General features: G+C 45.0%; 1 protein-coding gene across 2 annotated transcripts in view; it reads right to left on the bottom strand.

Annotated features, from left to right (window-relative positions):
- The window catches only part of FMR1 (fragile X messenger ribonucleoprotein 1), a 90,476-nt gene that overhangs the window by 30,230 nt on the left and 37,604 nt on the right, over positions 1-22,642 (bottom strand). For both annotated transcript variants that reach the window (XM_073543588.1, XM_073543589.1), the window contains 6 exons: positions 21,436-21,507; positions 21,130-21,278; positions 9,076-9,169; positions 6,187-6,303; positions 4,647-4,817; positions 4,458-4,536 (listed from right to left, as the gene is read on the bottom strand). In XM_073543588.1, coding sequence (XP_073399689.1) covers positions 4,458-4,536; positions 4,647-4,817; positions 6,187-6,303; positions 9,076-9,169; positions 21,130-21,278; positions 21,436-21,507 — 682 coding nt within the window. The remainder of the gene's footprint in view (positions 1-4,457; positions 4,537-4,646; positions 4,818-6,186; positions 6,304-9,075; positions 9,170-21,129; positions 21,279-21,435; positions 21,508-22,642) is intronic.

The raw sequence follows: 22,642 nt of genomic DNA, 5'->3' as shown, positions 1-22,642 counted from the left end.
AAAAACCGATCTAGAAAGTTTCCCAGAGTCCGATTGAGTAACATCGCTGCCTGAAGCATCATCACTGGAGTCTGAGTCCTCGACATGTTCCTCTTCCACAACCTCTGTAGGGAGCCTTTTAGCATTAGGCCTAGTCGATGCAGATTTATTTTTCAAAAATTTATCCATTTCACCCTGCTTGCCTCGATACGCCTCTGCAGCCAACGGTTTTGCACGCTCTTTATTAGTTTTGACCATTCTGCTTAATTGAAGCGTGCCCTTAATTCACCACTCGTGCGTCAAGAAAAGTCTAGTAGTGCATTTTTCTATATGTAAATAACCCCATGCAGCTTGGAGGGTGAGGAGCCAATATATGAAAACATCCGTGGAGATCTGCGGGAGTCGGTAGGGACAGGGCAACGCCAACTCCCCCCCGCGGCGCCTCAGAAATGATACAATGTCCTCCTCACCGGTGGCTCAAAGATCTGCAGACAGCAGCACCCCCATGAGGGGAGAGCGATATCCCCCGATCCAAGAGCGTCCCAGTCCCAGGTAAACGTCCCAGCGAGACAGAGGGCCGTCAACAACCCGGCCCCTCGGACACAGAGCCAATGCTCCCTTCCACCGCCAGTAGCAGTAGTATCCCCCGCAGGCCCCACAGACAGCTCACCGGGAGCTCCCCGCGCCACGGCCGCCTCTCACCGCCTTCTGCTCCGACGGGCGAGACCGCTCCTTATTCCGCGGTCTCACGCCTCTGTCGAGGGCCTCCTGTGGTCCGGTTTCCAGGCCTTATCCGCGCTGCAGGGGGATGTAAAGATGGCGCCCGTCTCTCGTTGGCGCCGCAGCACTCTCCACGAGGCCGTTCTGCGCTCCGGTGTCCCGGCGGAGAGCAGCAGCCCCTCTCTTCTCTCCACCGCCCCTCACCTTCTTCTCCAAGCCCGGGACGCTCTGAGATTGATTTTTTCACTTTGGTCCGGGTCAAAATAGGCTAATTTTATGGCTGGAAGCGGGAGCTGCTGCAAGGCACGTCCTCCCTGTGTGAGATCCAGGCCACGCCCTGATTTTTTTTTTTTCATTGTTTTATTTTGATTGGGGCGAAAGGGGGGTGATTTAAACTTTTATGTCTTTTTTAATTTTTTAAACACTTTTTTATTTTTTTTTTATTTTTGGCATGCTTCAATAGCCTCCATAGGAGGCTAGAAGCTGCCATAGCGCGATCGCCTCTGCTACATAGAGGTGATGCATAGATCACCTCTATGTAGTTGAATTACAGCATTGTTATGAGCACCGACCACAGGGTGGCGCTCACAGGAATCTGCCATCAACAATCATAAAGGTTTCAAGGAGACCTCAGGTTGCTATGGCAACGCATCGCTGACCCCCGATCACATGACAGGGTTCAACAATGCGCGCATTTCCGGCCGCGCCAGAAGCTCTAGTTAAATGCTCGCTGTCAGCGTTTGACAGCGGGATTTAACTAGTTAATAGGTGCGGGTGCATTGTGATTTCGCTCGCGCCTATTGCGGGCACATGTCTGCTGTTTAAAACAGCTCACATGTCGCGGCTTTGAAGTGGACTCACCGCCGGAGCCCACCTCAAAGCGGGGGATACTGCCAGCTGAAGTACTATTCCGTCAGCTGGCAGTAAAGGGTTAAAGTAATGAATATGCACGCATCTCCACTCCAAAAGGCGTGGAGCGCATATTCATTACTTTAATGAGTGGTATCACTGACCGCTCAGCACAGGAAGGAAGACAGGAAGAGATGCCGACTCCCGTCCCAAAATGAGATGTAGCAGCGCCAGGAGGGCGAGTAGCACTGAAGGAGGGCGAGCCATGCGATATTCACCTCTCCCGGTTTCACCATCAGGCTGCGTCTTCCGCATCCTCTGGCTGTGATGTTCAGGTCAGAGGGCGCAATGACGTGTTTAGTGCACGCCCTCTGCCTGATCAGTCACTGCAGAGACCCGGAAGACACAGCGGCGCTCGGCGTTGGAATGGAGACAGGTGAATATCGCAAGTGTCGGGGGCCTGAGCCAGCAGCGACACCGGCACCTGACCCCAGTGATGAGAGGTGAATAGGTTTTTTTTTGTTTTTTTTGTTAATCGCAGCAGCATTATATGGGGCACATTTTTGTATGGAGCACCTTATGGGGCCCATCATGAACTTTATGGAGCATTGTATGGGGAGTATTTTGTATGGAGCATCTTATGGGGCCATCATGAACTGTATGGAGCATTATATGTGGCTCCTAATTCAATATGGATATTCAAAAACATTTAACCTACTGATGTCTCAATTAATTTTACTTTTATTGGTATCTATTTTTATTTTGAAATTTACCAGTAGCTGCTGCATTTCCCACCCTAGGCTTATACTCGAGTCAATGAGCTTTCCCAGTTTTTTGTGGCAAAATTAGGGGGGGGGGGGTCGGCTTATACTCAAGTATAGACGGTATTACTTCTTTTAATTCAGGGTTGCTAACACAAAAAACCCTAACAAAAAGCCTCATTGGAGATGAAGACCCTTAAAGGTTATATATACTAGATTCCTTGATAGGGCGTTGATCCAGGGAACTAGTCTGATTGCTGTATGTGGAGTCGGGAAAGAATTTTTTTCCCTAATGTGGAGAGCAGTGTTTGCCGCATGGGTTTTTTTTGCCTTCTCCTGGATCAACATGTTAGGGCAGGTTAGGATAGGATATGGGTTGAACTAGATGGACTTAAAGTCTTCCTTCAACCTTAATAACTATGTTACTATGTTAAAGGGAACCTGTCACCAGGTTTGGCAAATATGAGATATGGCCACCACCTTTCAGCGCTGATATACAGCATTCTATAATGCTGTATATCTGTCCCCAACCCGACCTCCAAGCTAAGAATACGAGTTTTCATTATACTTCCCTGCGGAGCGGTCCGGTGTGAGGCTGGTCTTGGGTCGGCGCCTTCCTTTCTTCTTGCGATGCCATCCTCCTTCTCTGATTTGTATAAATGACCCTTTCCTATGTCATCCATCCACAGTCTCCCCGGCATCACGCTCTTGCCCAAGTCTGCATCTCTGACCTCACAATTGCCGAGCATTGTACTACAGTATGCAGGTGCCGTGAAAGGTCAATGAGCCTGGCTCATGCGCACTGCAGTACTACCATGGTCAGTGCAGAGACATACGCCTGTGCAGGAACATGATTTGAGGAGACGGTGTGGATGATGTAGGGACAAATCATCCACAGGAAGCACAGAAAGAGCAGCATGGCAAAAAAAAGAAAGGAGGCACTGGACTAAGACCAGCAACACCCATCAGTTTGGCCGCCCTGCAGGGGAGTATATAAAAGCTTTTTTTTTCTGGTCTTTCAGGTCAGATTGGGGGGGCAAACATATACAGCATTATAGAATGCTGTAGATAAGCCCTGAAAGGTGGTGGCCATAGCTCATATAGGCCAAAACTTCTGACAGGTGTATTTTCAAGGGGTTGTCTGGTTACACCATACTGTTAACCTATAAAAGAGGCGTAAAAATCGTCAGGGGGAGTCACGTCGCCAAAACACGCGTAGGGGAAGTGGCACTATTGCATGGCTTAGGTAAAGTATTTTTATTACACTCATTATGTTAATGTGGCAGTTAATAGTTTCCACACCTATGTTCCAGCACTTTATCCAGTGTGTATTGCAGGCGCCGTAGCCATTATTTGTAGAGATATAGGAGTATAGCTAATAAAAAAACATTTAGTGTATTTCCTCTGGATACAATTTTTACTCATGTTGGTACTTTGTTGCGTTATTCATTTTGCCTACAATGTTCATCATTATTGGGATATCTTGCTCTTGCCTGCCATCTGGTGGTGCCACCCATCTTCTTTGACTCGTCACCATGCACCATATTGGCATTTTTTTTATTTACTGTTTGTCTTTTTAACCACTTCTCATAAAGTATTGTACTTTTGTTCATTTTATGCCTCTTTTTATATGTTATCTCCGTTATAGCGTAGAACAGCCCTTTAGTCCAACTTTTTTAGGCATTATTTCCTTAACCTTTTGGACTATATAATTATTTAGATTACTATAAGCATTATTTGCTAGGGATTCAATCTATATTTTCACCATACTGTTAGCCTGCCCACAGGATAATCCTGTGTCACAGTTCTGGCTCTGAATGGTGTTTCTACACAACTTTGTGCTTTTATTTCAATAAGTTTAATACCTGTGTAAAGACTCTGACCAATGTCATATTGATGACCTATGGTTATGATGTGAACGGACAACCCCTTTAATAATGATTTGTGATGCACATGGCTAGGCTATGTCTGGTGCAGACTGCCACCCGGTGGTCAACACTTTTGGCTGAATCAGTGTGACTAAGCAGGATAACCATCTACCTAGTGGCAGCCGCCTGATCCCTACCGCCACAGTCTGCACACCAATGACTACATACACTTTACTACTGAAAATACGCCTTTAAATGCTTCAAGCCAAAACTTACATACCTACTAAATTTCGAGGAACTTGGATTACGTCTTCAGCAAATTCTAGGTATGTCCTTGCTTTCTTTACAGCGTCTTGGTCCTATGGAAAAGTGAACCATGTGAAAGGCAGTTACTGAAAGGGAACGTCATTTATTAGGGGTTACGCTCATTTTTTCAGATTCTAGCCATTTCCAGCAGTGTAACTCTTACCTCACCATAAATATGAAATGTACAAGTGTCTTCATCAAGGTCAATAGCCGTCACCCCAGGAACTCGCCGAGCTTGTTGTATATTGGCGCCATGAGTGCCGATGGCTAAACCCATCAGATCCTCCCGTACAACAAATTGCTCATGGAATCTGGATGCTAGCTGCCGTGAGCTCTGCAAAGACACAAATACTCCGTGTATTCCTCGACAACATGCTGGGAAGCAGATTTTACACTTGGTCATTACATTACAAGGGTTGATAAAAAAATAAATAAATCCCCAAAGATTAATTTAAATGCATGTAAATGGGGCTAAAAATAGTTTTAGTAATTGGGTTCCACTAAGAACTTTGCACCGCTTTCTTTCTCTAGCCTTTGTGTTGCACTGTCTCTTGCTGGCTGCAGAACGAGTTAACTGAGAATCTGTAAGTCAGCTCATGATGATGGTCTGATGAGGAATTTGCAACTCTTATCAGTCGTTTCCTGAGCTCTTCTCAGCTGAATGATGACCACATCAAAGATGAATGTGCACTGAAACAAAGCAGCGCTTGTAGAAGCAAAATTGCAGCATTTTTAGCAAAAAATATTTAGTTCTAAATGCAATTCATCAAAAGAAAAAATGAAACAAAAAACAACGTAACCCCTTTAAAAAGGTACACATAAGGACAGTTTTACATATCTGGGCAGACTGCCGGATCTCCTGACCTGAGCTACCTGCCATATAGGCGGTCAGACCAGGCACTGAGATGAAAGCAAGGTCCATTTTTCGCTGGCCTTAGGCTGTGTTTACACTTGAGTTGGAGGCTTTATTAAAAAACCTTTATCGAAGTTTATGTCGCAATTGCAATTCTGTAAATTTTCAGACAAAATTATAGGCACCTTGGTAAAACCCACTAGACCCCAAATTCAGTAGCGGGGGTCAATTAGGCACCAACAGTGTGCAGCAGATCACAGCATTAAAGAGGTCGTCTACTACTTTTACATTGGTGACCTCTCTTTAGGATAGGTCATCAATGCCTGATGGGTGGGGCGTGTTGGGTGTCAGACCCTGACCTATCAGCTGTTATCGGTGTCGGCGGCCGCGGTCCAGAAGTACTTACTAGCCAAGCTGCTCCGTCTACCTGTAGTGACAGGGCCTGGTACTGCACATCTTCCTTCCATTCAAATCAAAAGGAGGCGGATGTGTAGTACCCTGCGGTGGCCACTATCAGAAGATCGCCAGCTTCGCAAGTACTTCTAGCGCCGGCGGCTGCCGCCACTGATAATAGCTGATCGGCGGAGGTGCTGGGTGTTGGACCCCGATCAATCAGACATTGACCTATCCCTAGGATATTTAATTCTCAATGTAAAAGTAGTGGACAACCTATTTATTGTTTTAAGCTCCTATAAAAGAAGAAAAAAAAAACATGGACTCCGCAACGCAGATGTGAATGCAGAGCAAGAAAGGTTAACTGAATCTTATACTAAAGACACCTTACAGGGCTGCAGTTTGACTTGCAGAAAATAATGGCTGCATTGTGAAAAGGACATTAAAGTCTACGTACTTCAAGTTGCTTGCTGGCTTCTTCATTCCTCAGCATTAAAGACAACTTTGTGCGGAGGCTTCGGAAATGCATGTCGCTCAACATGTTCGCCCTTTTAATAGTAACTTCATTGACAGACTGAAAAGAGATAAAGTGGATGTAAAAAAGTGAAACTCGAGAGTTGTGTACCTATACAGTTGTGGCCAAAAGTATTGACACCCCTGCAATTCTGTCAGATAATACTCAGTTTCTTCCTGAAAATGATTGCAAACACAAATTCTTTGGTATTATTATCTTCATTTAATTTGTCTTAAATGAAAAAACACAAAAGAGAATGAAGCAAAAAGCAAAACATTGATCATTTCACACAAAACTCCAAAAATGGGCCAGACAAAAGTATTGGCACCCTCAGCCTAATACTTGGCTGCACAACCTTTAGCCAAAATAACTGCGACCAACCTCTTCCGGTAACCATCAATGAGTTTCTTACAATGCTCTGCTGGAATTTTAGACCATTCTTCTTTGGCAAACTGCTCCAGGTCACTGAAATTTGAAGGGTGCCTTCTCCAAACTGCCTTTTTTAGATCTCTCGACAGGTGTGCTATGGGATTCAGGTCTGGACTCATTGCTGGCCACCTTAGAAGTCTCCAGTGCTTTCTCTCAAACCATTTTCTAGTGCTTTTTGAAGTGTGTTTTGGGTCATTGTCCTGCTGGAAGACCCATGGACCTCTGAAGGAGACCCAGCTTTCTCACACTGGGCCCTACATTATGCTGCAAAATTTGTTGGTAGTCTTCTGACTTCATAATGCCATGCACACGGTCAAGCAGTCCAGTGCCAGAGGCAGCAAAGCAACCCCAAAACATCAGGGAACCTCCGCCATGTTTGACTGTAGGGACCATGTTCTATTCTTTGAATGCCTCTTTTTTTCTCCTGTAAACTCTATGTTGATGCCTTTGCCCAAAAAGCTCTACTTTTGTCTCATCTGACCAGAGAACATTCTTCCAAAACGTTTTAGGCTTTTTCAGGTAAGTTTTGGCAAACTCCAGCCTGGCTTTTTTATGTCTCGGGGTAAGAAGTGGGGTCTTCCTGGGTCTCGTACCATACAGTCCCTTTTCATTCAGACGCTGACGGATAGTACGGGTTGACACTGTTGTACCCTCGGACTGCAGGGCAGCTTGAACTTGTTTGGATGTTAGTCGAGGTTCTTTATCCAACATCCGCACAATCTTGCGTTGAAATCTCTTGTCAATTTTTCTTTTCCGTCCACATCTAGGGAGGTTAGCCACAGTGCCATGGGCTTTAAACTTCTTGATGACACTGCGCACGGTAGACACAGGAACATTCAGGTCTTTGGAGATGGACTTGTAGCCTTTAGATTGCTCATGCTTCCTCACAATTTGGTTTCTCAAGTCCTCAGACAGTTCTTTGGTCTTCTTTCTTTTCTCCATGCTCAATGTGGTACACACAAGGACACAGGACAGAGGTTGACTCAACTTTAATCCATGTCAACAGGCTGCAAGTGTGATTTAGTTATTGCCAACACCTGTTAGGTGCTGCAGGTAAGTTACAGGTGCTGTTAATTACACAAATTAGAGAAGCATCACATAATTTTTCAAACAGTGCCAATACTTTTGTCCACCCTCTTTTTTATGTTTGGTGTGGAATTATATCCAATTTGGCTTTAGGACAATTCTTTTTGTGTTTTTTCATTTAAAGACAAATTAAATGAAGATAATAACAACAAAGAATTTGTGTTTGCAATCATTTTCAGGAAGAAACTGAGTATTATCTGACAGAATTGCAGGGGTGTCAATACTTTTGGCCACAACTGTACATGTACATATACACACACGCAGATTTTATTTCATTTTTTTTTAAAACATTTTTGTATATAGTACATTACAGGTATGTCAAACCAGACTCCAATGAGTGCCCGGGGGCTGTAAGTAAAGAATCAGCCTCAGGAACAATGAAAAATCTTGCTAAAGTTATAAACGAAAAAGTCCCTCTCTCATCACAGCCACCATTTGGACTGATCCGACCATCTAAGAGGTTAAACAGTCAGAAAGCCGAGATCAGAGGTTCATCACAGCAGCTGTCAATCAGAGCGACTGTGCTGACCTGATGAATTTGCTAGATAAAGACGTCAGAGAGTAAAGTTCTCAGCGTCTTCTACACATACATACATTAAGGAGCGGCAAGAGGTTCCTCAGGGCCTTTTTAGACCTACATATTGCAAGTTTATGTGGGAACAGAATATTTAGCACCTAAAATAGGGATATTAGTTAGGATGAACTTGCAGCCATACTTCTTGCTAATATACGTTAGCAAGACAAAAAGGACCGATGAAAGGAAGCAAACTGCACAGGCTTGTTATCTGTGAATATGGAGATGCCTAGGTTTGCATGGGAGATATAGAATTATAAAGGAATATCATTTTTTAATCTTCGATGTATTTGAGCAATAAATGAATTGAATGCGTCATCTGTGTTAGGTTGCATTAGGGAATAAGGTTGTAAAATAAAATTGCAAAGACTTTGACCAGCCCACCATCTACAGTACATATTGATATATGGTATGCAAAGATGCTTGAAACTGTGACGCCAAGGGAGTAATGTGCTTGGTTTGAACAGTCATTTTATGCCAACCTTTATACAGATGAGCAGACAGCACTCGTCAGAAACCTTCGCCTACGGTTATATAGTGTTGGGAATGTTGCAAACTTTATATGTGACACAAAACAAACTAACATTGGACGATCTTACCTCGGTCTTATACGCAGCCCTAGAATCTTTAGAAATACTGGCTTTTTGTCCTGTATTTTTTTTGCAATATTTTGTGTTCCAACAATAAAAGGACAAGTGCAGATTTTCTTAGATTTTGGTATAACAGATAACGGCAATGCTTACCAAGATGACAAGCTGACAACTTTCCGAATCATATGTTACTGAAAATGCCCCAACTGCCTTTTTGAAGTCTTTGTGAGCAGATTCTTTCGCACACCTAAGGAGAGGAAAAAAACATTAAAATATAAAATAATAAAATAAATGCTAAAATAAAAATGCACAAGCAGGAGACATTGCTAGGTTATTGGGATTTACCCAATACTAGGGCAGATGCCACATCTATGCGGATTACTTGTGTTTCTGACATCTAACGCTCTGACATGCATTTCCTCTATTTGAACCAAACCATTTTCTGCCACAATACTTCCATTCAGGCTGCACGTGACTCATATACATTACACACATGCCAAGATACCATACATGTCAGATAGACATGAGATTGAATGTAGTCTGCTACCTGGTAATGGGCTTCTGATGCAAACCGGCCTAAACGTTTGCCCAGGGGTTTTGACCAGGTGTGCCTAAACTTTAACATGCCACTGTACATTAAGTGAATCAGGCCAGTTTGTAATAGCCACTTTAAGCCATGTCTTTGACCTTAGGATGAAGATGAAGTAGAACACCCAGAAGGAGCTCAAGAGACCACAGACCATTAGGCACGTGGCCAATGCAGGAGTAATGACATTGATGCTTTGTGCTGCATCCTCTGACATTACTGGCACTATTACTGTTGAGCAAACATTGCTATGGAAAATTATTTTTATTCATTTGGGAAAAGAATTTGTGGGCATTCACCAATCAGTGGGAGGTTCAAGGTCCCATAGGATATGTCGCAACTGTGTTGTCGGGCGTCCCGGGACGGGACCAGGGGGCTCCTTCCCCGTCCCTAAAGCTGGGGACACCCTAGCTCGTCTTGTTCCCCAGATTACTTCTGATGGTGAAGACACTGGGGCCACGTACCTTGCCTTAGCTCCTGAATCTGCCCTCAGTCTGCACTCTTCCGCCACCCAGGGAAGGGGGGACTAGTAGTGTACCATAATACACCAACCAGACTAACAAGGCAATACGAATAGGAGTAATGAAAAATACCAATCATACAAATATACACACAAACAAGAGAGGTAAACAACAGGGAGTGGAGGATGGGGTTAAACCAAAGTAGGAGAAGAAAGGGAATTATCACACACCCAAAACCAAGAAAGTCACAGATAGATCCACCAACCGCCTTTTCCAATAACCACCAACAACGACCTACAGCCATGCAGCATAAGCTATCTCTGACAATGAGTGCTAGCCAGGACCCAGAATAAATAGGAGATGGGATTGGCTAACTAAACAGCTGAGAGCCTTAATGTAGGAAAGCTTTCAGGAGCTCTCAACTGAGCAGATTAACCCCCTGAACTACTAAAAGAAATTTAAACTGTTTAATATGAAGGTGAAGTGCTTCTAATCAGTGCAGGAGTAGGAGAAATCGGACGCTGCGGTCTTCTGGCTCCTGTCACGGTAAACCCATGACATGAGAACACTAATTGCATAATACAATTTCCACCAGCGGCAATAGCCATGGATATACTCCCAAAGAATTGTAGACATGCAAAAATAGAGTAATCAATCCACCAAAAGATAAAAAAAAACAAAAAAACTTTTTTTTATTAATAATCACTAAAAAGGTAACATCTTATTTTCATGACAGACTTCCAACAAGATGGAACAGGTGCAACAAGGGTACAAATAGCAAACAGTGCAGCAAATGGGAACAAGCTTAGTAATGAATTACCATATAAATAAAGTGACAGTGCAAGTAATAAGTACCAGAGAGTCAGAGTAGTCACATCAGTATAGACATAGTGAGCATTGTGGTCAGGGGTGTATTTATATATAATTACCTCACTTGGGGTCTCACCATGTCTACACTGATGTGACTACTCTGGCACTTATTACTTGCACTGTCACTTTATTTATTTATATGGTAATTCATTGCTAAGCTTGTTCCCAGTTGCTGCACTGTTTGGTATTTGTACCCTTGTTGCACCTGTTCCTTCTTGTTGGAACTCTGTCACGAAAATAAGATGTTACGGCAACTTTCGTGGTGGTTTTTAACGCGCGTTTTTGCCGCGAAAATGCAAAAAAACAGCATCCCATGCATTCCTATGGGATTCCGCAATGCTGTGCTAATGTGGAAAAATTCGCAGCATGCTCATTAATGTTGCGGAATTGTGGGGATTCCACCCACATAGGAATGCATTGTTCTGCTTACTTTCCGCATGTGGCTGTGCCCACCATGCGAAAAGTAAGCAGTACATTTGCGGATGGTACCCACGGTCCGGAGGAGAGGAGACTGTCCTCCGGGCTGTGGGTACCATATCCCTGTAATAAAAAAAAAAAAAAAGAATAAAGAAGAAAAATTCGGGTTCTATTCACCTTCCGGCGTCCCGCGCAGCCTTCCCGGGCATCAGCGATGCTCCCGTTCCCAGTAATGCCATGCGAGACCTTTGATGACGTCGCAGTCTCGCGATACTGTAGCGGTCCCTATTCCTCGCGAGACTGCTACAGCATCGCGAGACCGCGACGTCATCAATGGTCTCGCAAAGCATTACTGGGAGCGGGAGCATAGCTGAGGCCCGGGAAGGCTGCGCGGGACGCCGGAAGGTGAATAGAACACGATTTTTAACATTAGATCTTTTTACTACTGATGCCGCATAGGAGGCCTCAATGGTAAAAAGTTGGTCACACTCGTCAAACACTATGTTTGACGAGTGTGACCAACCTGTCAATCAGTTCTCCAAGCGATGCTACAGATTGCTTGGAGAAGGCTAGCATTCTGCAAGCTATTTACGCTTGCAAATCGCTAGTTTTTCTGCGGGAAAATCGCGGGAATTTAAAATGCGATTTTCCCGCGGAATGGAATTCCCGCAGAAGTTATCGTGTGAATTCCGCAACGTGTGCACATAGCCTAATTGGTAGTATTATTTTGTGGGCACTGTATGGACACTTTTTTTTAGGTACGGATTACAATAATTTTTGGTTGGCACAGTGCTGCACTATACTGTATGGTAAAATTATTATCAGCAATGGTTGGCACCATTATTTTGGGGCATTATGTATGTGGCACCATATATTTTAGGAGCACCATTTGTATGACAATATTTTGTGGGGGAACTATAGTACTGCATTTTGGGCCATGTTCAACATGGGAGAGCAAAAAGATTTTAGCAGCAAACTGCAAAACACAAGTCATGGCTAGAAGAAGAAGCACCATGGCAATCTAGGCTGAACAGAGAAGAAAAAAAAAAAAGATGTTGTGGATTTTGCCTGTGACAGAATCTGATTAGTTGGGTAATCTCTCTCTTAAGAGCTAAATTTACAGCGCTAAGTAAATATCCAGCCAGGGTCAGTGCCTTTTAATCAAAGTCCTCATACCATTGTCACTATGGGTACAAAATGGTATCCAGTGGATTTCTTTTTGTGACTTGGAAGGGTCTTTAGATCTCCCCAAGGTTTCTATCCCCGCCTTGGAAAGCTTTTTATTTTAAAGTGATATTCTCATACCCACCGCATATACCACACATGTCTGATAAATACGAGTCCCACCCTTGGACCACAACGACATGGCGAATGGGGGGGTCATACAACTGCTAAGAGAGCCAGCTGTAAGTCGGGCAGGGCAGTCTTTGAACAATCAGCATGGTGACTCAACCAGCGTCAACGTTGACCCATGACTGAAACCGGAATATTGCATGGACGAATAAAGTTAATTTCTTTATCGCTTCATTGGGGGACACAGGTACCATGTGTGTATGCTGCTGTCGCTAGGAGGCTGACACTAGACAAAAAGAAAGAAGTTAGCTCCTCCTCAGCAGGGTACACCCATGAACAGGCACAAAGCTCGTCATTTTTAGCTTAGTGTCAGTAGGAGGCAGACCTGAAATCTGATCCCAGATCGGTCTTTTTCTCTTTAAGTCACTATTGTCATAGTCTGCATGTGAATTCTGGTTTAGTGCTGCAGGGGTTAATGCTTTTGGCCTCTCTCTGGTACTGGGAGGGCTTTAAATAGCCTCATTTGGGCTCTGTCTGTTGTCAGTGATACTTTTGACCTCAGCTTAGTTCCTGACCCCTGTGTATCTGTGGATACTGTCTGCCTGTGTATGTTTCCTCGTATATGACCTGGTCCGTTCCTGTTTCTGATATTGCTGCCCGACTCTGTACTTGTTTAGCCTCTCTGTTATGACCTTTGCCTGTCCCTGACCTTCCGTACCATTGCTCCTGCCTGTACCGCGCTGCTATCTCAGGTTTCCAGACTCTGCTTTGTGACTGACCATGTCCAAGTCTTGCCCCCCCTGTACCGTGTCATCTCCTGGCTTAGGCTAGTTTTACATTGGCGTCTTTGTGTGCAGCGCATCGTGCGCAAGTAAAAATGCATGCAAAACGTGCATGCGTTTTTGCATGTGTTTGTGTTTATGTGCTTGCGTTCTCTAGGTGTTGCATTTCACAGGAGGAAAATCCTTGAAAAATCCTTGAAACAGACTCCACCAATGGGACATCAAACAATGTTTCTTTGTGTAGGGGGTGGTTTAAACCAGTGTCTAGACATGTTTACGCAAAACACGCATGCGCACAAAAACGCAGATGAACGCATGTCCACAGACTGTAATGCGTTATTTTGTCGCATTTCGTGTGCATGCATTTTTTTTTGTGGCAGTCAGTCTTTGCCTTTTTCCCACCCGTCTTCGCGGGCCGGGAGGAAGACAGTTGTCACTTCTCAAGTGACCCTCCCCCCTCAGGGTCGACACAGCCTTCTGCACCAACTGGGACCAAGACGATATGAGGAGGACAACGCCTTTAGAGTGACTCCCTTCTCACCTGGGGGCTCCTAATGCTGTCCTATGGATTGAGAAGGAGTCAGGACCTCAACAGACAGGTACAACCCTCTCTCCACAGTTCCTCTTTAAGGCGGCTGAAAACTAGTGCTGAAAAGTGCTGAAAACTACACTACACTTAAAATTTAGTCCCCGGCTTTCTAAGACCTCCACTCTCCTTGTTCTGGCCTCAAGCCCCACATGAGTGCCAGCCAATCAGCATGCGCTTTCCCTACTATGAGAACCCTTGTTTAATTTCCTCAGGGGGCTTGTTCATGCCCTCTCTTGAGCGCCAGTCAATCAGCTCCCTTTTATGGGAGCGTTGGTTTCATTTCCCACAGCGTGGGGTTTCAGCACATAGTTTCTGGGCCCACCTCTTCCTTCACTGCCTCCGGCAATATTACAGCTCCAGCTTCGGCTCCACTCCGTTGTTTTCTTTAGAACTTGTCTCTTCACAACAGGAGAACAGGCCTGCTGAGACGAATTTCTCTGCATCCAGGACCGGGTAGGCTTTGTACAGGCTGTTATTTTCTTTCCCTCTTAGGCTTACAGCTTTCCTTAGCAGCCTATCTACGCCCAAGGCCTATACATATGCAGACCCAGAGGGTTTCACTTGTATTTCTCCACCACAGTCATGCACTACGCCTGTGCCCTCTGCAAAAAGAAGTGGCCTACAGGTCAGGACTTGGATTCCTGCCAAAATTGCAGCCCATCTGTCACCCTCAGTATGGCAGACCAAGGATAAGGTCCAAGAGGCAGGCACACTTAAGTTCTTTGTTTGCTTCCCCTTTGCATCCTTCAAGTTGCCCTCGGTATCCCACTCCTCCTCTCCTGAGGTCATTCTGGGGTCTGACCTTGATTCAGAGTCTGAATCGGATATGTTAGACAATCTAATATATCTGTCATCAATCAGACCCTAAATATTAAAAGGAGTAGGAGTGTCCTTCCCCAGATCACTCACTCTCATTCATAAAAGGCAAAAAAAACCCTCCTCTGGTGTTTTCCAATCACAAGGAATTTGAAGGAATCTTTCGCAAACAGTGGGAGAAACTGGAAAAGCGCTTCCCAGGTAGAAAGCAGTTGGATATCTTATACGCTTTTGGTCGCGATCTCCTCAGCGAATGGGCAGATTCCCCAGCTGTGGACCCCACAGTTTCATGACTGAGACCGCTAAGACTTTCCTGTCACTCCCTGATGGTTCCTTTCTCTCTGGTTTTGAGGCTGCTGGAGCCTCTCTCTGTCCCGCCTTCGCTTCCACATGGGTGGCCAACTCAGTTTCCGCCTGGGAAAAACTCCTTTAGCAGGGTATCTCATCAGTAGCCTTGCTGAATCAACTGGCTGATCTGGCAGACCAGATTGCCCACACAGGTAAATATTTGCTTGCCGCGTCTCTTGGTGCCGCCAGCTGTTCTGCCATGTTACTAACAATGTAGCCATACTCAGGATTCTCTGGCTCAAGGCCTACATTGTGGACCTGACATCCAAAAAGTCCCTCACCAATCTCCCCTTCTATGGATCATCTCATCTCGGATGCCACCGTCGGCAAGAGTATCTCTCTTTCACGCCTAAGCGTCCATTTATCAGGAGACACTCTCTTCAGTTTTGTCCCTTTCGTCATTTCTCCTCCCCTGAGACCGGTCTCCTGCCCAGTGAGAGAGAAGGAAGCAGTCCTTCAAACCCGCCCCGGCATGGTGCCCAAATAATCGCTCTACCAAGTCCCCAGGGTTCTGATCTAATAGATTCTCTTCCCCATGTCAGGTCACCCCCTACCTGGGAATCCGATCAGGATTGGTGGCCATCTTCTTTACCAGGACGCGTGGCTCTCCATTGTCGACGATGTCTGGGTCAAGGAGATTGCTACCACAGGCTACAAGATATAATTCTTTTCTCTTCCATGCAGACATTTCTTCATGTTCTGCCCTCCAAGAGTCCCAGCTCAAGTCCCCGGCTTCTTTCAAGCCATCTCCTCTCTCCTCCAGGCAGTGGTCATAGTATCCGTTTCCTCTCAAGAATGCTACTCAGGTTTCTATTCCAACCTCTTCATGGTCCCAAAGAAGGATGCCTTACTCCGTCCTATCCTGGATCTCAAGCTACTAAACTGGCAGGTGCACACTCCCTCATTTCAGGATGGAATCCCTCAACTTGGTGATTTTGCCTCTATGGAACCCGAGGAATTCCTCTGCTCAGTGGACATCTAGGATGCTCATCTCCACATTCCGATTTGCGTGGCGCATCAGAGGTTTCTCGGCTTTGTGGTCCAGGGGAAAGCCGAGAAACCTTTACAAAAGGTTATGGCGACTGCAATGGCCATTCATGGCACTCCAAGGGAATAGTAATCATCTCCTACCTCGACGACTTTATCAAGGGCCCATCGTTACGAGACGGTTACTAAAGTCTACAGATTACCATGGACACTCTTACCCATCTACATTGGGTAGCCAACACGGGAAAGTAATCTCTGATCCAGGCCCAGTGCCTAGTTTTCCTAGGCATGCTGCTGAATGCTGCTCGCCCTAGAGTCCTTCTTCAAGAGAAGATCTGGGCACTCCATTTGGGGATTCAACCATCCCCATGCTCTTTTCGACTCTGCACGGGAGAACTAGACAAGATGATTGCCATGAAGCAAACTGTCTCTTATGCATTTTCATACCCGTCCCCTCCAACTGGCCCTCCTTTCAGCTGCGGACAAAAGGATCTCTCCACTGGATCGCCCCATACTTCTGTCTCTCAGAGTGAAGCAGTCATTGGAATGGTGGAGTCTCTCTCCCTCCATTCGGCACGGAAGATCATTCCTCCCTCTTCACTGACAAGTAGCCACGACGGCTGCCAGTCTCCTCGGATGAGGGTTGGTCTTCCTTCAACACAGTCCAGGGCCAATGGAACTCTCAGGAAACCTCTCTTTCCATCAACCTTCTGTAAATCAGAGACATTTAGCTCTCTCTTTCTTCTTCACAGGCAGGACCGTCCAGTGGGCCGAAGAGCTTAGATTCAATCCGACAATGCTTGGCCGTGGCATAAACCACCTGGGCAGAGTCCGTCATGTTAGAGGTCTCACGGATTCTGGCCTGGGCAGAGCGTCATGTGCCGGTAGGGCCTGTCATCGGCGAGTGGTTTCCCAACCCCTCTGTGTTCGAACAGATGTGTCAGAGGTGGGGCACTCCTGACGTCGATAAGCTGGCGTCTCGTATGAATCACAAGGTCTCTCATTACGTGGATGGTTTTGCGACCCCCTGGCGGTCTGTCACGATGCCTTGGTAATCTCATGGTCTTAGTTTCATCTCTCGTACCTTTTTCCACCTCTTCCGCTGATCCCCAGGCTCATATTAAGAAGATCAAGGAAAAAGGAGTTACAGTTATCCTAGTTGCTCCAGATTGGTCCAGAAGAGCCTGGTACACAGAGGTAGTCAACCTAGTCACAGATGTACCCTGGAAACTCTCAGCCTGACCAGACCTACTTTCTCATGGTCCCATCTTCCACCAGAATTCTTGGTCTCTCATTTTAATGGCAATGACATTGAAGCAGCAATCGTGAGGCTTCTAGTCTCAGGTCATACAGACCATGATCAGCGCAACGAAACTCTAGTCTTCATGCATTTATCATCGGACCTGGAAGGCCTTCTTTTGCAGGCATGAAAAAAGCCACACAGCTCCCATATTTTTTTCCCTTCCATCCGATCTGTCGTTCTTACAATCAGGGCTAGAGTCCAGTCGTATTCTCAAGGGTCAGATCTCTGCACTCTAAAAGGAATTTCGCCTCTCATCTTCAGGTCAAGACTTCCCTTCAGGGAGCTATTCACCCAGTGCCACCACCATATCGTCCTCCTGTGGACCCGTGGATCTTTATTGAGCGTTATTCAGGGACCCCTCTTTGAACCCATTCTGGTCATCGCATCTTCCCTACTATTCTGCAAGGTTGCCTTCTTGGTTGCAATTTCTTTCATCAGACGGGTCTCAAAATGAACAGCTCTCTCTTGCCGCTCTCCTTTCATCGCCCTCCTATGACCAGTTCCTTCATTCCTTCCTAAGTTAGTCTCCCCATTACATATCAACGAGGATATTGCCCTTCCTTCCACCCATCCCCTGGAAAGGTCTCTCCACAAGCTGGACCTAGTCAGAGCCTTACATCTCTACCTTTCAAGAAAAGCATCCTTCAGACGTTTGGATGCCTTGTTTGTCATTCCTGAGGGTCATTGTAAGGAACTCACTGCCTACGAGTCTACTATAGCCCGCTGAATCCGCTCGACTATGCTGGAGGCTTATCAAATTAAGGATAAACCACCCAGTCCTGAAATGAGGGCTCAATCAACTTGTGTGGTGGGGACATCCTGGAACGTTTGCCACAAGGCCTCTGCAACCCAGATTTGAAAGGCCGCTATCTGGGCCATCGCTTCATACATTCGCAAGATTCTACAGGGTAAATACCGGGTGAGTCATAAAGGACGGATGTATTTGAAGTGGCTATAACTCACCACCAGGTGGAGGTAGAGATGTGCGGGAGGCGGGGTTATGTTTGTGAGGTGAAAGCATTGTTTTTATTTTAGTCTCAGTTTAAGCTATGGTGCCGTGGACGATAGAACATCGCGTTTTTGCGTACGACAGTTTTGTCAAGAATAATGAGTGTATCACAGCCATTCAGCGTGAGTTTCGGCGTCATTTCAATATTCACAGAAATCAAGCTGTTCCCGCTCGTAACACTATCCTACGTTGGGTTGAAGCACTCCGTACACGAGGTACACTAATGAACAAACGACCACCGGGGGCTCCACGAACGGCACGTACCCCTGAAAATGTGGAACGCGTCAGGCAAGCCATGCTGCGTAGTCCGAGTCGATCTGCTCGGAAACATTCTTTAGAACTTGCCCTCAGTAATCGTACAGTAAGGCGTATTTTGCATTTAGACCTGCATTTCCACCCCTATAAATTGGCCATTGTGCAACAGTTGGAGCGCGGGGATTACGCAGCGCGACTGAAGTTCGCACATGAGATGGAAGCAATTATTGAGCAAAACGACAACCTTATTTTATTCATGAGTGATGAAGCTCATTTCCATGTCAATGGCATGGTTAATCAGCAGAACTGCCGTTATTGGGCCTATGAAAATCCGAAAGAATTACATGAATGACCGCTGCACAGCCCTAAGGTAACGGTGTGGTGCGCTATGGGCAAATATGGCGTGATCGGTCCGTACTTTTTCGAAGGCGATAATGGCAATACTGTTACCGTGAACTCACAACGTTATATCGCCATGATAAATAACTTCTTTGTTCCTGAGTTACGACGGCAACATATCCCCATCTCTAGTGTGTGGTTTCAACAAGATGGGGCAACGGCCCACACAGCCGGAGCAACAATGAACGTTCTTCGCCCTCTCTTCCCTGGTCGCATCATTTCCAGGTTTGGCGATATTAATTGGCCTCCTAGGTCCCCAGACCTGTCCATGTGCAATTATTACTTATGGGGTCACCTCAAATCACGTGTATACAAGCTTAAGCCTCGATCATTACAAGAACTGAAGGAAGCTATTCGAGTGGAAGTTGCCCAAATCGACAGAGTTGTGTTGGAACGTGTTGATGCCAACTTCCAAGAACGCCTTTGGAAATGCATCACTGATAATGGCCACCACATGGCAGATGTTGTTTTCCACACTTGAATTTGTCAAATGCTATTAGTATACGTAACCAAATTTGTGAATACATTTATATTTAATAAATATTTAACGATTTTATGATTAGTTTAAAAACGTCCGTCCTTTATGACTCACCCGGTACCTACGCCTCAGCTGATGCTGGCTCATGTAGAGGGGTGCTGCAAATGGCGGTTGTCCGTCGCCTGACCTGATTTGAGCACGATAATCTCTTCCCTCCCTTGGGACTGCTTAAGGATGCCCCATGTTTGAGAAAGAAGAATTTTTGATACTCACTGTAAAATTGCTTCTTGCAGCCTTCATTAGGGGACATAAACTTCCCTGTTTTGTGCCTATGATGGGACTGTGTATAGTTTTTTGTTGTTGCTTTTCCTACTGCTTTTTCAGAAACTGACGAGCTTTGTGCCAGTTGGCGAGTTTACCCTGCTGAGGAGGAGTTAACTCTTTTTGCCTACTGTCAGCCTCCTAGTAACAGGAGCATACACCCATAATTACCAGTATACCCCAATGAAGGCTCCAAGAAAGATTTCAAAGGTAGCAAAAATCCATCTTTTCTCCCAGCAGCGGTTGTCTAAGCGCAGGCAGGATAATAATGCCAATAACCTGCACATTAACACCAGATTTGCCTTTAAGTAATTCTACTTTTAGTATACCGTACTGTTCTGACTTTTGGACGCACTTTACTAAAATACCCACTCCAGGTTTAGATAGCAAAAAATAAATAGGAAAAACATATTTTATACTCATTAATAAACTTCCCTAGAAACGTAAAGAGGTGGAGGGGTCAAAACCACTCATTTTAACAGAGAGGTAGTAGTTCTCCTGTGAATATTTCTCTGCAGCATGTGTATTATACATATGTAGCTGCACATTATGTACACACTCTGCAGTGCACACATATACACAGCGCTGCTTCATGGATAGTAAATATTCACAAAGCACAACTTCTCACACACAGACATACACACAGCTCTGCTACATACACACAGCTCTGCTACATACACACCAACCTCAGCTTCACATAGCCATACACACAGCTCAGCTTCACACACACAAAGTTCTGCTATATACACAGCTGTCTTACATACGTACAGCCACCAGAGCTCTGCTACATACACAGCAAGCTCAGTTTCACACACAATTATGCTACATACACACAGCTCTGCTACATACACACACACAAACATACAGTTCTGCTTCATACACACAGCTGTCCTACATACACACACAGTTTTGCTACATACACACAGCCACACACACAGCTCTACTCCTTACACAAACACACACTCCATACGTTACCACATTTTAAAATTTCTTCCAGGTATGTGACTGATCACATAACCAGAAAAGTCCTTCAGTTAGTCAGGACCTGCAGGATCTGTGCAGCTATCATGATGTGCAGGTCCTGGTAGCTTCCTCTCCTGTCCTGCAACGATCACATAGATCATATTGGGTATGAGGAGAGAGCAGTTCTCTCATTCATCGGGAAGGATGCAGTCTCAGGGTTGTCCTTGATCATAGGAAGCTGCCTCTGGACTATTAAGACACGCCACTTTTTAACAAGATATGTTTCTTGCTAAAAATTCGCCTTAAAGTCCAAAAAGATACAGTACTTACATTTGCCGCAAATCCTCGGGAACGTCGAGCTTCACTTTGTGGAAGGTGTTTTTCGTTGCCGCCTTGTTTGGATTTACAGACCGCAGCCTTTCTATGGTGACAATTTCATTATAGGTGGCGTCACAAGCTGCATATTCTATCACGTAGAACTAGGCAGGATGAAAAACAAACAATCATGTAAGGCGTCTTCTAACTTGACAACTCTTTTTTTGGTAGTTTTTCCCAGCTAATAGAGCAAAGCTCACTGTATTCAATCACAAGCTATAGCACAAATAGGACAAAAAATAAATGTAGACATATTCCTACCTCACCCTTTATCATTCTAACTTTAGCAAGCCACCAGCAGCATGGCTCTTTCTCATTAGCTCTGGAATAAACCTGGAAAACATATTGAAGTTACATTAAAGACCAATGCTCAAAACACATAGGAAAATAAGGAGTTTAGAAAATGACTAAAAAATCAGAAGACTTTTTCTGGAAACAAAAGTAGCAACTAAAAATAGAGCTGCTATCACAAACATTATAGGCTGACATGTAGTAGGGGACTGCCAACCATCTTTAAAAAAGCCATGCCACCAGGCCTCGTCATTACAGTCAACGACAAGCTGGATCGTCACAGATCATCAGAGGTTAGTAGCTTATTGAAAGGCACTTTAGGTAATTTCTACATTTTGTGCCATTAACCATTCATTAATTTTAGGAATTTCATTTCCGTAACAGATAATGCACGGTACATGAGACGTAATGCCATGATCATTTATTGCACCGTACAAGGCAATGTACTAGCAATTGAGAAATTTATGGCATGCTGTGAGTTTTCCAAGCCTGAAAACCTGCTGTGGATTTCCACAGGATCCTCTCTACACTAATGCAACATATTGTATGGTCAAAACAGATAGAATGGGGCATTTGTCTGTAAATCAGGGAAGTATAAGGGAAAGATTAAATGCTTTGCTCCTTTTTTGGGTTCACATTTGCTCTTGGCTTAAAGCAACCTTCCAGTCTAGGGACGTTTATTAAGTGTAGGTGTATGTGAAATCTTATGCCTGGATGTCTCTGCCGTGGACCCACCAGGGTTAGTTTTAGACACATAACATGTGCATTGTGTACCCTGAGAAGCATTGGGGGGGTCCAAAAATGGCAAATCCACAGCAGCAGGGCTCAAAAGTAAAATACTAGGCAATAACATATATTCCACCACGCGATAGAAGAAGATGGCTAGAGTAAGCTGTGCATTTATCATAGCTGATGGCTGAATGTTTATTTGGCCCATTGCCACTGCTCTCGACACCCCCAATACCTGTACACATCTGGGTCGTTACCTAGATGCCTCTGGCAACTATGTATTGTCAATAAGAGCAATAGAATCGGCCATACTGAAACCAACATGGCCAACCATTCTTTGTCTCAACATCTGCAATAAGGGAAGAATCAGGATTACGAGCCCACCCTTCAAGTCTATTAGCCGGTTCTACCATATCTATCAAGTTAGGCCGACATTCATCTCATGTAT

Source organism: Dendrobates tinctorius, unplaced genomic scaffold (genome assembly GCF_039654945.1).
Source record: "Dendrobates tinctorius isolate UK_male_01 unplaced genomic scaffold, ASM3965494v1 ptg000133l, whole genome shotgun sequence".
Taxonomy (NCBI): Eukaryota; Metazoa; Chordata; class Amphibia; order Anura; family Dendrobatidae; genus Dendrobates; species Dendrobates tinctorius.
This window is presented reverse-complemented; position numbering and strand designations above follow the sequence as displayed.